The 17,468-nt window shown below is 39.0% G+C and overlaps 1 protein-coding gene across 4 annotated transcripts; it reads right to left on the bottom strand.

The window, feature by feature from the left end:
- Window positions 1–545: 545 nt before the first annotated feature.
- LOC147864435 (RPA-interacting protein A) lies at window positions 546–8,338 on the bottom strand. Of its 4 annotated transcripts, none has more exons than XM_087320257.1 (6): window positions 8,196–8,338; window positions 7,799–7,885; window positions 4,191–4,422; window positions 3,737–3,825; window positions 1,110–1,214; window positions 546–949 (listed from the first exon to the last, which is right to left on the bottom strand). In XM_087320257.1, the coding sequence occupies exons 1-6, from the start codon at window positions 8,259–8,261 to the stop codon at window positions 788–790; spliced, it is 741 nt and encodes a 246-aa protein (XP_087176383.1). In that variant the 5' UTR covers window positions 8,262–8,338; the 3' UTR covers window positions 546–787. The 4 variants fall into 4 exon arrangements, with proteins under 4 accessions (XP_087176383.1, XP_087176384.1, XP_087176385.1 ...); XM_087320258.1 differs by having other exon boundaries at window positions 4,191–4,419; XM_087320260.1 differs by having other exon boundaries at window positions 797–1,027.
- Between the last annotated feature and the right edge of the window lie 9,130 nt (window positions 8,339–17,468).

Below are 17,468 nucleotides of genomic sequence, written 5' to 3'. Positions count from 1 at the left end.
GGCTCCATCCTTCTAGAAAATGTAATTTATCGAAAAAAATGCATGTTTAATAAAGGTCATAAAAATAGCTTGTTGAAATGTTTCACTAAAATTTTCCCCTCATTATTGTCTAATTGGTTCACTGCAATTAGTAATGCTCATCAATCAAGCAACATCCAATAATCAATTTGATTTCTTGTTGCTTACTAATCAAGATCCAGTCACCAAAAGCTACGCAACACATTACTAATCAATGAAATGATTAATCATTGGAGCAATAGCAGATACTTTATTGAACAAAATATGAGTGCATAAAAAATGTAGGATTCCTATGAATTTAAGTAAACAAATTCAATCAAAATATCTCATTAAGATAAAGCAAAAGACCAATCACGTTTATATTGCATCCCTGTAAAAATATTGATGTTTCAACAAAGTAGAGGTTTAGCTGCACACACAATAAGACTCTAGGAATCAGATGATGATAACCATTTCACATAAGATTTTATATTTGCTTTTGCAACTCAAAAACACATTATTCAAGCCAAGCTTATTGTTCCATGACATTCTCCAAAACAAAATTGATTGCATTAGTGATCTTAAAGAACATTCTTTACAAAGAATCAAAAAATTGAACTCTACTATTTATCTTATTGAATAAGCTCGCTCTTTCACCAGCCATAGGTGTATGATTAATATCTCTATGAATGGTATGAATGACAATATGGCAAAAATTTAACTCCAATATCGCTCATTTTGGACCTCAAAAACAAGGTTGTTTCGCAAAACTTAGATGTCAGCCGGGGGATTATATGACTAATTCAAAGGTCTCACATGAACTGCATTGCATATACAAAGCTGTAATAGAGAATCTGTTATCTGTACAAAATATAGGCTGGCATTTGCAACCCAAATCGAAGTGTTGCTGCAACAACTCTTCTAGTCTTTTCCGGAGAAACTCTAAATTCACCTGTTTGGAGAGACAAGTTATATTTGGATGCTACAGCCATATGTACTAAGAGGCCTCACTCACAAGCAAAGGCTGAGCCTACGGAATGATATGCTACACATCAACAAATAAAAATGAAATAGAATTAAATAATACATATATTTTAGGTAAAAATTATCACCTTCTCATGCTGCACATTGAGTCGAAGATGCCCATATTCACAGTATATTAAATGATGAGCTTGTTGAAGTTTCCCAGTTTTGCAAATCGGACAAAAAACTCCATCCTTCGACACATTCAACTTACCATCAGTAAAGATAAAGCAAATCTCCACCATAATGGTTTGAAAATAATTTTCAATACTCCATTCAGTAGTACTATGTATTAGATCAATTTTCGTGTATTATTGATTTCCTTTTCCTCAGCCCCTGTTTCTTTTCATCTTCCTTGATTTCTTTTTTTCCCCGGATTTCTTCTTCATTATTCATTTCCAGCTTTAAACCTTTCAGGCTCCAACAACCTTGAGGTGTCAAAAGCACTAGACTTGGATATAATAACGTAGATTCAAGTATTATATATACTAAAGATGTAGGGCAAAACTAGATTGTGAGAATACATCGTGTTGAACACAATTTTTAAGGGGCTATTTGGCCATTCTTGGACTAAAGTTAACAAGACGATACTGATTAAGCTACCGTATCTACCATTGACATGAAGATTCTTGACATGTGTAGATATGAATGTGGGTTCCTTGTGCAAAAGACCATAAAATCCAAAGGAAGAGAGGATGAAAAAACAAAAACTTTATTCATGTTTTCGTCGGAAAATTGACCGGTTCTCATCCTCGAATACCACTATTTCAAATTTGGAAATGCATGACCAATACATGACATCCATACAGAGGCATTTAATATGCCAATACAACGAGTTAAAAATGTATAATACTACCCTACCCAAAAGCATAGGGAAGATCAAAAACTAGAATACAAAGACTTAAAAACGTTTTATGGTTCTGGATATGGGCTGTGTTTGGGTTGGCTGTAAATTCAATATTTTTTGCTATTCGAAGTCAAGTTTTCACCTTTAGTACCTGAAATCTACAACACACTTTAAAAAGTGTAACACTTCCAAGATATTAGACTAGTGATAAGGTCATTGGACTTGGTTGAGAACATGAGGAGTTCAATCTTTTTGTTACTTGATATTACTGATCTTTTCCTGGTTTACACACTTTGGACTCTGAACTACATGAAAACACAACATTCGCCTCTAACCTTAGGTTTGAAGGAATCCAAGAACAAAGGAATTGGTTCTTTTTTTAGGGAGTCGTTTTCTTTCTCTCTCTATGTTTAGGGGCGTGAGTTGTCTCCAAAGTGTTTATCAATTTCTGCAAAGCATAGGTCTTCACGAACAACTTAGGGCAGCTTGTGAATTTTCTTGCATTTCTTGAATTTAACTAAATTGTTAAGCCACCCATCATTTGGCGAGGCTCTCTAACTCATGAGCCTTGTAGGGAAGCCATGTATGCAGAACGCGATGAAATTCATGAATCAGTGACCCAAATTCTGATAGAACTTTAAATTTTAAATCAAGGGATGGAAAGACTTCTCTATTTATTACCAGAATTACAATCCTACTTGTGAGGAATGATAAAGTGTGGGTCTCAGAAAGATGAGAATTTGTACAGACATTTAAAGAAACAAATAGGATTTTTGAAATTCAAGACGAATCTTAATAAACTTAACGAGGCCAAATTAATAATTTTTCACACATTGTACTCTTCTTCAGTGTGCACACCCATCCTGTAGGCTTGTCCAAAAATGATAAGGTATGGTATCATCTAAGGGTGAATTATAGCCATGAATTGAATTTAGATTTTCCTATTAGAAATGTCGCTTGAAGATCATTTGCTAAACCCTGCACTCTTCTTCACTGTCCATAAACCTCATCTGAAAATTATAAGGTAGATATCACCCACAGGTTAAATTTGATTGTGTATCAGCTTATTACCAAAATCTATTGTGGATCTTTGGTTTGACGACTACATTTTTCTCCATCTCATTATATCACTCTGAACTCAAGGCATGTGTTTGGCTTGTCAATTGAGACTAGAAAAAACATCAAGCCTTATACATGAAGCCAACTCATAGTGCACCCATGTGCAGTGTGCACTCTCATTCCTGCATAAACTTTTCTTCAAGACATAATTGAGCCTGGTGCTTTTAGTTCTTTCTATATTGGAAAGTAATGGTGGAAACCAGAAAAAGTATGAAAGTGATCACACCAACACTTCATCATAGTACAATTCAACCGTCATCTACTCAAATTCTTGGTTGAACTAAAGTTAATTAATATTTAGTACTAGCAACCTATCTGAAGAGAATACCCATTCATGATGTTTTGAAGAGAACAAGATAGCCTGAAGTATATTTCATGGCTTTAGCCTTTATGCACAAATAATCTATCTTAGGAAAAATGTAAATAATGGAAGCAATAATTAATATGGATCCAGTTTAAATCAATCTAGATCCAAAATCTACGATATAAAAAGTTATTACATAAGTTTTTATGATTTATGCACAGCATTAATGGATCTACACACATGAACAAGCATGAGCTTACTGTTCCCATTAATATTAAATTAAGAAGCATTTACGATACTCATTCAACTCATGGACCTCAAAAACACATTCATTGAAAATATTATTCATCACTCCACTAAAACTTCTCAAGACTTCAAAAAGGACAGTTCAAGTCAGACCAAGCATATTTACACGGGAAATATACAGAACCACAAAGGATGTTTACCTCTCCACTTTGCAATTGCTCCAGCACAGTTGAGAGCGCATAGTCCTCCTCCTCACATGACCTTTCAAACTCCTCTAAGAGAGACGTTTCTGAACAAGATGAGCTTGCACTATTGAGTATTTTTGTAGATTACGGAAAGCATAATAATGTGACAATCAATAATAGCCATACAGAGTAGCTCTATGTGTTCTTGCTTAATGAGTTAATACCCATTTGCCCACCAATTATGCTAAACATTCCACTTTTTCGATAGAAAAGGTTCAATAAACTTTAATTAGCTAAACCATAATTAATTAAATCATAAATAGATGATGATCATAGGTAGGGCTATCATCATTTCAAATCATTGTTCAACAATGACACGGCACTAATGAGAACTATAATACTGGTGTGAACATATTTAAGCTTCTCGACAATTAAAATTTTCATTCTCTATCTAAGGAGATCATGCTACCTTTATTTTGGAGGTTGATGTGCATCTCCTCATAAAGAATACCTTGCATAGATATCATAAGGTTTTCATACTCTTCTGGATCCAACTCAGAAAATGCTGCAGAAGGTTCATAATCCCAAAGCATTGTATCATGAATTATTTTCGCTTCAGATGTGTTGTCATCCCCTTTCTTATTCAATTTATAAATTTCATCTCTTACAATGTCTCCTAAATCTGACACATAGCCAGTCTGCTAAAAGAAAAAGAAGAAAGCAATCAAAACATATATATTCATTTTATTATAAAAAGTGCATCCACCCTTATTCCAATATCATTCACATCTCTACAATGACTCCTAAATCTCACCCAAATTATTCTGGTAAAGAAAAATGACAGAAACACATCGGAAACAGTACAATAATCTATACATTATCCAAGTTTATTAGCAACTAGAAAATACATGTACATTTTGACAAATATGCTTCAGCCTCCAAGACCAAGCACTAATGCAGCATAAATATGTGTAGCAAAATACACATCATACATGAATAACTAACAAGTTGGTGGATGTGGCCCCTCGTACAATACATTTACAGTCGGTTGCCAATGCTGTGCAATATTTTTGGGGATGAAATAACTAAAAAAAATGTTATATTTATTTACAAGTTGCATGGACGTAGAATGTGTTTCATTTGTTTAAAATGTATGAAAAAACAGAATTCTTGGGATAAATGTGGCTATTTGTCACAAAGAATTAATAAAGAAATGCAAACGCAAACTGCCATGTTAGAAGCTTCCAGAAAGCATTTTTCCAACTACAATTTGATGGATTATAGACTTAAACGTTCAACCAAATTAATGCATGGTTTGTTGAAACGTTGCAAGATTTTCTTCAAATGTTTGTCTAAGAAAGCCAGATCTTCCTATCATTTGTATCTTGGTACATTTGAATCCTAGAATCTTGTTTCCTTCATTTGAAACTCCTTAGCCAAGTCTGCTTTCAAGTCTTTAATACAATGTTTCTTGGAGCCTACTACCAACATGTCATCAACCTACAACAGCAGAGCAATGCGATCATCATCATCAAATCTCTTCTCGTAATCACAAGGATTGGAATCGAGTCTGTCACATATCCAAGGCTCGTGATAAAATAATCAAATTTATTATACCAACATCTCAGCACATATTTGAGACCATATAGAGATTTGTTCGATCTCCAAACCAAGTTCCCTTTTGCTTTTTCTTTTAAACCTCTTGGTTGTAGCATGTAAACCTCTTCTTCAAGTTCTCCATTACAAAAAGTCATTTACACATTAATTGCTTAATGTGCAAGTCAAATGCAGCACAAATCACCATAATTACTGGAATAACATTGAGTTGAACAATGGGAGAAAATATTTCGTTGATGTCTATACCTTCGTATGTAACTGCCCCTTCACATCCAATCTTGCATATATTGCTCCACTGGGCATTGCAATGTCATTTAATCTTATAAACTCCTTGTCTTCCCAATGGCCTTCCTTCCTTGTATTAGTGGAGCAACATCCCATGTCTTTTTATGGAGAGCCTCAGTTTCGTCTTGTATTGCTACCCTCCCCAGATAAGCTTCCTGATTTTTTGTAGCCTCACGGAAACTTGATACCTCTCCATCCTCTGCTTATAGACAGTATGCAACACTTCCCGTCATAATGTACCCTTGACTGATAGGCCGGTGCTCTCCTCTGCCGAGTTTATCATTGAACTTGTGGAGTTACAAGCTCAGTTTTCTCTTGTTCATTGTGCTCTAGTGTTACTTCAGAAAAATCTGGAACTTCTTGCTCTAGTCTATCTTCACCTTAATTATACTAGTCTCTGGTTTCCCTTTTAAGGTGGCATTATATTTATTTTTCTGTATCTTGACTTTCCCAAATACATCTCTACTAATCACTACCTTGTTGGAAGTGAGATCTAACAGGCAATACCCCTTGACTCAATCCGTATACGCTGAGAAAATGATCATTTTTGGAGTTTGGATCCAACTTTGATGTTTCTTGGTCACTATACATAGCATATATAGGACTTCCAAGTATGTGTAAGAAAGAATAATAATAATCAGTTGGTTTACTAGTCCACATCTCGATCCTTCGTTGTAATTGGCTGTCCTGTACCACAACATCCTGACAGCAGTATCAGAGCTCTGGGTTTCTGGCTGGTTTTTTGTTCTATTGTCAGATCCAGTTAGTAAAAAAAAAGTAATGCCTCTTAAAAAGTGGCATCAAAATATAAATTCGAGATTTTCAAAAGGAATAATTTCACACTGTGGAATATGAGAATAACTACTTCACAGCAGTTGGAGAAAGGCCTGCAAAGATCATTAACAAGTGGAAACGAGATGGATGGCAATGTTATTGCTGATTCACACCTAGCTTTAGCCAATGGGGTATTGTCAAGTGTGGCAGCATAGAAAACAAAAAATAGATATGGGATAACTAGCAAAATGGCATAAGCCCAAATCACTCCACAATAAAGTTGTACAAGCCATATAAAAAAATAAAATGGGATCTCCGCAAGGAAGGAAGACCATGGGGGACAAATACTAGATATAAGTCACAAAGCTCTCTCCCTCTCCCTCTCTCTCAAAACAAGAAAACTTCCTTTAAACATCTTATAACCATAAACAACCAGTCCATGGAAACAAAGTTAATTTATTTGAGTCCACAGAAACTGATACATCATTAAAATGCAGCACCCTTGGAAAGGTCCACAAGGGATGTTATTAAACACATTTTTATATTATCTGGAAAGATCTCACTAGTTTGGGAATAGGGTTGATGACATTACATCTAACATATCTCAAATATAGAATCGCAGACTGAGATGGTATGATTGGAGGCCATTGATCAAAGTCATTCCAATGATATGTTATATTTAAATGTTGTGAGCTATTTATTATGCATTTTATATTAGTTCTTTCTTTAAAGAACGAAATTGAGAAATTCCTAAATTACCTATATGACCTTAGTACGTTTCTATGTGGTGAGCAGTTGTTCTAAAAGACGGAAAGAATACAGGTCAAAGAAAAATGATTGATCTAAAAAGCATCTATTCAATCAAATTTAGTTTCTATCTTCAGATGTACACTGTCAGAGTGGACCAACATATATTTTTACACAAATTCCATGCTCGCATTCTAAAACATAAATAGCATAAACACATTTGGATAATTATGACTAGCAGAAGTTACTAGCATGGAAGGTCCCCATCCATATCAATTAGTATGGGAATTCATTAAAATATTGGGAAGAGAAAAGCTCAAAAAATGCATACTGTCTTAAAAAAATATGGTCATTCACATCAGAGATGAATGGTATTACAACATGGATAACTAAACACACATGCAGAAAAAGCATTTGCATGAAACTATGGTCTAGCTTTCCAAGTGGTAAATATCTATTAAAAGGAGAAAAAACGAGCAGAAATACATGGATTTCTGATATATGACATCTTACAACATGGATAAAACACCACATATGCAGAAGAAGAGTTCCCGTGAAATTCTACTAAATTCACATAAAATATTTTGTGGCATTTGTTGACAATTTCCTATTAATTCGTGCATGCAAAAGGAAACTGGTAAAGAGAAAACTCACATGATCAGATCCAGGTGGTGTTAACCTGATTTTCCACAGCAGCTGATTCCGATCATTTTTCACCCTTTCAAGACAACTCTCTCTGAGCTGAAAAACAAACTCAAGCTTAAATGGTAAAATAGACAGATTTAAAAAATTGTAACGAAAAATGGATTAAATTAGCAAAAAATTAAAACAAAGGCTAAAGTAGAACGAGTGTAGGGAAATAATAAAATAAACCTAAAAATTTGAAAGAAAGAAACGAAAGACGCAAAGAAATAGTGAAAGCATCAAAAAACGTAAGAAAGGAGAGAGATGGTGACTTTCTGAGTTAAGATGATGGAAGAAATACAGCAAAAACATTAGGAAAAGAAGAGAAAAAGGATTAGGAAAAGAGATTCAAGAGAGAGGGACGAACCTTCTGCTTCCAATTGGGATGCCGGGGTTTGAAGGGGGACCTTCTTCTGCTCGGGTTCTTGTCCATGCTGTCTCATATGCAGGCGCTCATGACAGTAACACAGCAAAGCAAAACACAGTTCTAAACACAAAAGAAAATCTCAGGGAAAAATGAAGAAGAAAGACAAGAATTGGGCTGCTATTCCTGCGTTTACGTTTTGCGTTTTTGCGTTTTGCTTTTTGCTTTTTGCTTTTTGCTTTTTGCTTTTTCTTAGCCTTATGTTTTCTTTTTTCATCCAATTTATTTATAATACCCATTTCCAGTTTCCTCTTCATTAATTTGCTTTTTTCTTAATTCTTATTTTAATTATCTTCATTTCTTCATTATTCTTATCTTTTTATTCATGATATAAAAAAAAATTTAAAAACAATTTTGTTTTAAATTCAACCTACAAATAACATCCTCTAATACATATGTATAAAGACAAAGAAAATCTCAGGGAAAAATGAAGAAGAAAGACAAGAATTGGGCTCCTATTCCTGCTTTTGCGTTTTGCTTTTTGCTTTTTTTGGGCTTATGTTTTCTTTTTTTATCCAGTTATTTATAATACCCATTTCCAGTTTCCTCTTCATTAATTTGCTTTTTTCTTAATTCTTATTTTAATTATCTTCATTATTCTTATCTTTTTATTCATGACAAAATAATAATAATTTAAAAAGAAAAACTTTTTTTGTTTTAAATTCAACCCACAAATACCATCCTCTAATACAATTATACATATGTATAAGTTATAACTTATAACTTATTAAGTATACATACTTGGCATAGATGCTTTAGCTTGCAATGACCTATTCCTCATTAATTTATCGAGATCTATGCATAAAACTATTTTCACATATACAAAGTAACTACCCTGTTGGTTTAATATCACTTTGTTGTTATAACATACAAGCTTTTAATTCTATCCGCTCAAAAATTATGTTTTGTGTGTACAGTGTTAAATGCAAAATTGAAATACTATTATTTCATACACTTTTTTGCAACCAGAACCTAACCCTAGGGGCATACGCATAGAGTTTGATCCTACCATTTAATTTTGAATTCTTGAATTTGGTTATATCTCAAATGTTGCGCTTGAGCATCAGGAATTTTATTGGCGAATCAAGCATACAAGATAAATCCTTGTGAATTACTAGATCTTGAAAGATTATTGCAATGTTGTCATTCAAACCAATGAGTTCATTTAGACAACGAACATGAAAATTAGAATGAATGTTTTCACCATTGAGAACAAGACAATAGGCATATGAACAAATATACTTTAGGAATTTGAAAGGTCCACAATAAATTTAGCATACTTAGCCCTATATAAAGTTTTGGAATTTGGAGGTCCACAAGGCTTATGAAGAGAAGTTAAAACTATATAAATAGAAATTTCGCATCTTACCACAAAAAGTGACTAGAATGAACCTATCAACTTAAGCTTAATCCTTAAAATCATGGTCCTAGAGGCTGAATGTTCAATGATTTGCTTTATCTATTCATATGAATTCACATTTCTTAGTACATGTACTAATGTTCAATGTTTTGCTTTTTCTATTCATATGAATTCACATTTCTTATTATGTGTACTAACGTTCAATGTTTTGCTTTTCTTATTCATATGAATTCACATTTCTTAGTATGTGTACTATGATCAGTTGTCTCTTGTGCAACTAGATTACATGGTATTTTGATATTCACTTATCCACGATTTTTTTACAATATATTTAATTAGTAAAAACTTATTTCACATCTGCAATTGCTTTACTGGAAGTATTTAGTAGTTCAATTGGCCTTTTGTAGAGCCTCATGCGTGTAGAATGATTTACACTACTTGTTTTCATGTACAAGTGTGTATAGACAACACTTATATTTGTAACAAAAAATTAAATTGTGGGATTTGCAATATTTAAACTAGTATATAAAAGGTTCAACATTGGATTAATTTTTTAAGACAACACGTTCCAGACAAGTAAACATTTTTTCAAAATTTGAGGGAATATTTATGGATTTTCATCAAAATTTAAGGAATCTTTCAAGGTAAGTTTGTAATATTACCTGCTCATATTACCACTCCATTGTATGGAAAATATCTTATAAGGGATTCAATAACACCACACATTGTGTAATGATGTCGCATATATACATTATTGTACATGAAATCAAACGTTGATTATATGAGATAAATTGTGATAAGTAATGTGGCTTTCTACCTAGTTGTTTTCAAAAGACCAACTATCATATCGAGTGAAAAATGTCACATCATCTATTCTACATCCACAAGCTTTAAAATATTAAGCGATTAATTTTATAAACGTGATGGGTTCACCACAATAATCATGTTTCAAATAACAATTGCGATGCATATTAAACTTGTCGGTGTAGCTTGGGTGTAGTGGCTCACACTTCATAGTTAACGTAAAGTCACGTTGTCGCGTTGCTACACGCGTGCGTGGAGAAGGGCGGGACCACGGGGGTCTTGGACTAAGGAGTAGAGGAGAAGGAATCGGACATGGAATGGAAGCTTTGCTCAAGAAGAAGAAGAATGAACAAGAGATTAGATCAAACAAGAGGAAGATGGAGACAAGATTATCAACAAGATATATTAAAACGAAATGAACGATTACAAAATGGTGGCCGCATCGGCCACACCAAACGACTACTCGAAACCCTAACCGACGAAGATGAAGATCACGATAAAGAAACCCTAACCCTAACCCTAACGCTCGACCTATGTGGTATACCTCGCACACTCAAAATAGGCAACCCTCACAATGGTGCCTTCCCTCTCCTTTTATAGCACAAGGAGGGAAGACCGTTTACAAAAACGAGACTAAAATATCCCCTTTCATTCAAAGGGGATATTTGCCTTGATTTGGGGAGGGTGAGATTGATGGCCCCTTAACTCCCACCTCCTCACAAACAACTAGGTACCTATGTACCACATAGTACCTCTCTCTCTCTCTCTCTCGCGTGGATGTGCGCACAAGACCACATCACCTTTATACCTTAGGGATCTTATGGGGCATTTCTAGCACCATACCCTTTTCCCCTATTATTATTACAAATATATTATGTACGTGTGCAACGTTGCACATCGCTCTTTGGCTCTCGTTGCTCGGGTTTCCGCTCGTGGACGAAAATCTTCACGACAACGTGTTCAAGTACTATGACATAAGGGGACAAATATACCATTCATTGTATAAAAAGGGTCATGCTTAGAGATTAGAGTACATAGAGATGATTTTGGCTTGAGGGTGGGGAAGGTTGGTTATGAAGGCTTGTCGGGTCAGTACTTTGCATGTAAGGAGATGGGCCATATGGCCAAATAGAGCCCTTTGTATTGGAAGGAAAGAGGAGGTAGAGGAAATCAGGGCATCAAGATGTCAGATAACCCAAAGAAAATGATAGGAGGCTAGATGACCCTGGTTCATGATGGGAAGCAAGTAGTTGGGGAAGAAGGATGGGTATCACCGAGGAAAGTGGCCAGGCCTGACATTCATGGTCTTAATGGTCCACCTACAAGTGCCGGTTCCATTTCAAATAGATTTGATATCCTGTCACAAATGAAAGAGGAAATCCAAATGTGCAAGATAATTATAGCAACTCCAATCGATTTACTTCCAAGACTCGAGACCCACATATGGTTAAGGCGTCGATGAGGAAAGGGAAGGACATGGAAAGTCTAGAGGACATTGGGAATAGTGAAATGCAAAAAATGATCACACGAATTGAGGCTGAAAATCCCTCAATTGTGGGAGTTGAGTTTGTTTTTTTTCTCAAAAAAATCCTCCATTGGTATTGAAATTACAGTGGCCAGAGGCAATATACAAAAGCAGTCCTATTGGGAGTTGAGTTTGTTATGTTTAAAGAATGGAAGATGCAAGTTATGCAGGTACCCACGGTCGCAGTGAACATTGGTAATCCCAGGGGAAGAGTTCATGGTTGATTCCTTGATTTTGGCAATATTCCTCGAAGGGTCCACGATACTCTCTGCCATTGTCCGCTCATACTACCTTCAGTTTTCAACCAGTTTCTCTCTCAGCCCTCGCTTGGACCTCTTTGAAGACGGATAACACTTGATCCTTCGTCTTTAGCACGGAAGCCCACAACTTCTGGCTACAGTCATCAATGAAGGTCACGAAATACTTCGAACCACCATGCAACTTCGTATCCACATAGCATAAGTTCGTATGCACGAGTTCCAACGACATTTTTTTCCTCATCAAGGGCCTCGTTTGGAAGGATTTTCGATTCTACTTCCGGCCAAGCAATCAGTGCACTTCTCAAGTTGCACGTTCTTCACCTCCGGAATGAGGTTGTCCTCGGCACGCTTTCACATCCCCTTCTAGCTCATATGGCACAACCTCCTGTGCCACAATTCATCGACCGCATCGGCTGCCATGTTTGCTTCCCCTCTGCATATTCGAGCATTCATTATGTACATTGTGTTGGTTTTCCGGGCTCGAGCCACAATCAAACTTGCCTTGCAGAACTTCATGACCCCGCTCCGGATGCTACCCGTGTAGTCTTCATCATCTAGCTGACCGACTGATATTAGGTTCAATCGAACCTCCGGAACGTGTCCTACATCTCTCAACACAAGTCTGCACCCGGTTGAGGTTTCCAAACACACATCTCCAATGCCGACGATTCGGCATGCTCCTTCATTTCCCATCTTTACATATTCGAGATCTTCGACTTTGTAGGGAGAAGCACTTTCGATCAGGGGTTAGGTGAAACACGCACCCAAATCGACCACCCATGTCGATTCTTCGCCTGCAAGATTCACTTCGTTTTGCTCACTAATGAGCAACAACTCCTCCTCACTCGCAGCGATTGTTGAGGTGTTCTTCCTGTCCGGGATTTTCTTCGGCTCTACACCATCAACTCCCCCTTTCTCCTTTCGAAAGTGTCGACAATTTTCCTGGAATTGCCCTGGCTTCCCACAGTAGAAGCATGTGGGTCTCCCCCTCAACTTCAACCTGGTCCCCGACTTATCTCAGTTCTAGGGACTTCAATTTCAGCTTCTTCCGCGAATCGTGTCACCTTCCGTGACTAAGGCCTTCTGGTCGGTGTTGGAATCTCGATCCTTCCGACGAACTTCTTTGTTTAGCAAGCTCGACTTCACCATAGGTGTTCCCTTCCGGTCTCGTGTTGCCCAATGTGACAACCAGCGTTTACCAACTGTTCGGAAGGGATCCCAACAACAACACTGCTAATACCTCATCAGCCAGAGGTACTTCTAGAGAGGTGGTTTGGTTCATCAATCCTTGGAAGGCATTGATGTGCTCCGCCATATTGGAACCATCCTGATACCGGAGCCTCATGATTTTTCGAAATACTGAGACTCGGTTCACGGCGTTCTTGTTTTTGAACATGACGTCGATCTTCTTCCATAGGACACCTGCTTTTGTTTCTTTGTTGAAGTTGTTGTATAGACTCATGTCTATAAAACACCATATATATGCGGCCACCTTCAGATGCGATACTTCCCAAGTCATAGCATTGATCTTGTTTGGTCTTGTTGAGCGAGCAAGATCAACCGGATTCGGATCGGCATCCGGAAACAACCGGTCGACACTTGCTTTCGTAGACGAACCCTAGAACCCAGTAAGGACAGACAAGGAAAGATATGAACAGAGGTATGGCGAGTTCACTTCCCACAGAGAAGCTCGATCGGAGCGACTACGCGTCATGGTCATATAAAATGCACCAATACCTGCTGGGGCATGGATATTGGCGCTTCGTGGAACGAACGAATGAGGTAGCGCTAGAGACTGCACAAAATGACTTCCTGGTATGGGAGCAAGGAGCGAGTCGGGTATTGTACTGCCTCGCATGCTCTGTGCACGACCAGATGCTCGGCTACATAAAGGATTCAAAAAGGCCGAAGGAGGCCTGGGGAAATCTAAGGAAGATTTTTGCCGCGAGTATCACAACCCGTAAATTACAGCTCCGGCAAGAGCTGAACAACATCCGACAAAGAGACATGTCGGTTACGGATTACACCACCAAAATAAAGGAGATTTGTGACGCACTCGGGTCCATCAACATGACGGTGGATGAAGACGAGATGGTACAAATCTGCCTCGGTGGTCTAGCGCAAAGGTACAGACTAATCCGAACAGCGATATGCACTCGGGAGAAGCCACCGACTTTCTTCGACTTGCAATCGATGCTGATTGTCGAAGAAAACCATGTGAGTGGGTCGAGGACCACTCAATCGGATGGCCGGATGTTGTACACGGAGACAAATCGGCCTCATGGCATAACCGAAGGCAAAGAGATGGTGTCGACAGCAGTTCCGGACCCTCCACAAGCAGGGGGAGTCAAAGCGGCGCCAGAAGACGACAATGAGAAGCCGACACAGAATGCTGGTATTGTGGCAAAAAGGGCCACAGCGAAAGCGAGTGCTCGAAGAAGCACGCCAATTCGGCCAAATCCGGATTCGGCAAGGCCGGTCGAGAAAACCGACAAAGCTCGCACTACGCAAAAGGATCGAAAGCATCTGGAACCAGGAAAACCGGAAAGGGGCCAGCCTTCGTAATGAAACACAAGGCTAACTAGATAAAGAAGACTACTTCCAAATCGGAGGAAGTATGGTACGTTGATTCCGGTGCGTTGAACCACATGACGAGTCATGAAGAATGGTTCTCATTTTTTGAGAAGTCGGAACAACCAAGAATTATCAAAACCGGAGACGACACCCCTCACCTGATTGTGCATGTCGGAGAAGTCCCTTTAAGCCATGTTGGACAAAAGGGGAAGTTGACGAACGTATTACACGTACCGACAATCACAAAGAACCTGGTGTCAATCGGACAAATCGTCAACCAGGGGATGCAGGTGCGGTTTATGCACCTCGGGTGCTTCATTGAGGAAGACGGCCAGATTATTGCCCAAGGACACAGAGAAGGGAGGATGTTCATCCTCAACACTAATGACATCGACACCGCCATGTTTGCCAAAGGACAGAAGATTGAATTAGACATCAATCTCTGGCATAAGTGGATCGGCCATGTCAATTATCGGAGGCTTCAAGACCTGCAATCGAAACAATTCATTTTCAGTTTTGCCGAAATTTAGCGGTCGGAGGGCTGAAATTTGTGAAGCCTGCCAACTCAGGAAGCAACACCAGCTTCCATTCCCCACCGAACAAAACCGGAGTCGTAAAAAGCTCGATCTAATACATTCGGATGTATGAGGACTGGCAGAGAACGTAAGTCTTGGCGGGAGTTGATATTTCATCTCCTTCATCGACGACTACAACCGGCACACTTGGATCTACCTCATCGATAGAGGAAGAGCGAATTCTTCGAATGTTTCCGGAACCTTCAAAGCTTGGTTGAACGGGAAACGGAGAGGAAGATCAAGTGCTTGCGGTCGGATAGCAGAAAAGAATACTTTTCCGGCCAATTCAACAGTTATCTGCAGCAGAACGGAATTGAGAGAGAATTCAGTTGTAGATACACACTGGAGCAAAACGGTGCGGCCGAAACGAAGAATCGGTCGATTGTTGACGTGGCAAGGGCAATGCTAGAGGAGAAGAGCATGCCCATTTCTACTAGGTTGAGGCGGTTCGGATGGCCGTCTACATCCAAAATCGGATCGGTGACAAGGTGTCAGCACACGAGCTGTATTTCGGGCACAAGCCGAATTTGAGACACCTTCGGATATTTGGCAGCATAGCATATGTGCATGTACCAGATGAGAGGCGGAGGAAGCTTGATCCGAAGTCGGAGAAGTGCATCATGGTCGGTTACTCGCATGAGCAGAAGGGGTATAAGTGCTATAACCCCCGGACGAAGCAGGTCCGAGTAAGTCGAGATCTTGAGTTCGACGAGACAGCTTCGTTGTACTCTCTACCGACTCCAACTTCCGACTCCGACCCAATCTCGGAGGATGAGGCCAGTGAGCCTGAAATGATCCAGATAAAAGATGACGAGCTTGAGACTCTAGAAGAGAGTCCATAATCGTTTCGGTTGAGTGGACCGAACGACCGACTAGGTCAGAGTGACCAATCAGATGACAAATCAGTGAATAGTGGAGACTCTGTCGTGCTCTCCCCGCACAAGGAATCGAGGAGACAGTTCACGCGCAAAGAGAAAGGGAAGCAAAAGATGTCGGTATACGAAACCGGCAACTTTGAGTCGGATCGGAGCGAACCCGACTCCGGAAAGAATGAAGGCGAATCTTCGGAAACAAAGTCTGAACCGGCCAAGAAGGGCCCCAAACCGAGTGATGACAAGTTAAACCGGTCTTCCCACCAAAAGAACCCCATTACGCGGTATGGTTACAATGAGTACATGGTGCATCATTATGCGTACATGACCAAAGTGGCGGAAGTGCATGAACCGGAGAGCTACGCAGAAGCGGCAAAAGATGCAAATTGGCGTGCCGCTATGGAAGAAGAAATATGGGCATTCGATGCCAACGACACATGGGGCCTCAACCCTTCCTAACATTGTAAACCAATCGGTTGAAAAATGGGTGTACAAGGTAAAGTACAATGCCGACGGTTTGGTTAACCGATACAAGGCCTGGTTAGTGGTGAAGGGATACGCACAGACCCACAGAATTGACTACGACAAGACCTTCGCTCCAGTAGCGAAGATGACAATGGTTCGTGTGGTACTGGCGATTGTTGCAGCAAGGGGGTGGCATCTTCACTAGATGGACGTGAAGAATGCGTTTCTTCAAGGTGACCTTGAAGGACAGGTCTATATGATCCAACCTCCCAGTTTTCAGTCAAAGATGAACAAGTCGGCGGTGTGCCATCTTAAGAAGTCGCTTTACGGTCTGAAACAAGCCCCCCGAGCTTAGAATGCAAAGATCACGCACCAGTTGCGTAAGATGGGGTTTGTGACCTCTAAATCCTACTCATCGTTGTTCATCCGACAAGGTCCAGACGATCCGGTTTGCATCTTACTTTATGTAGATGATTTAGTCATCACTAGACCCGGACTCAATGAAATCGGCTGAGTGAAGTCCCAACTGTCGAACGCATTTAAGATGAAGGATCTGGGGGGACCTTCATTATTTCCTTGGGATCGAGGTGATCTGAACCCCCACTAGCATATTGCTCTCACAATGACATTATGTGTTGAATATGTTGTACAAGTTCGGCATGACGGAATGCCGACCTGTCTCCACACCCCTTGATCGGAACCAGAAGCTTCGTCCCAACTACGGACCAACCTGCGATGAGAAACGGTTTCGACAAATCATCGGAAGCCTGATATACTTGAC

The sequence above is a fragment of the Azolla caroliniana genome, unplaced genomic scaffold (assembly GCF_043228905.1).
Source record: "Azolla caroliniana isolate FFs.n. ecotype wild unplaced genomic scaffold, voAzoCaro1.0.p SCAF_5, whole genome shotgun sequence".
NCBI classification, from domain to species: Eukaryota; Viridiplantae; Streptophyta; class Polypodiopsida; order Salviniales; family Salviniaceae; genus Azolla; species Azolla caroliniana.
Note: the sequence above shows the minus strand (reverse complement) of the source record. Positions and strands in the feature narration are given on the sequence as shown.

What these genes read in the sequence shown, in the direction of transcription:
- LOC147864435 (XM_087320257.1), bottom strand. Translation starts at nt 8,261, where the DNA reads ATGGACAAGAACCCGAGCAGAAGAAGGTCCCCCTTCAAACCCCGGCAT. An exon ending in CACCACCTGGATCTGATCAT is followed by an intron (nt 4,423 to 7,798) that starts GTGAGTTTTCTC and finishes TTTTTCTTTTAG; the next exon opens with CAGACTGGCTATGTGTCAGA. An exon ending in TCAATGTGCAGCATGAGAAG is followed by an intron (nt 950 to 1,109) that starts GTGATAATTTTT and finishes CTCTCCAAACAG; the next exon opens with GTGAATTTAGAGTTTCTCCG.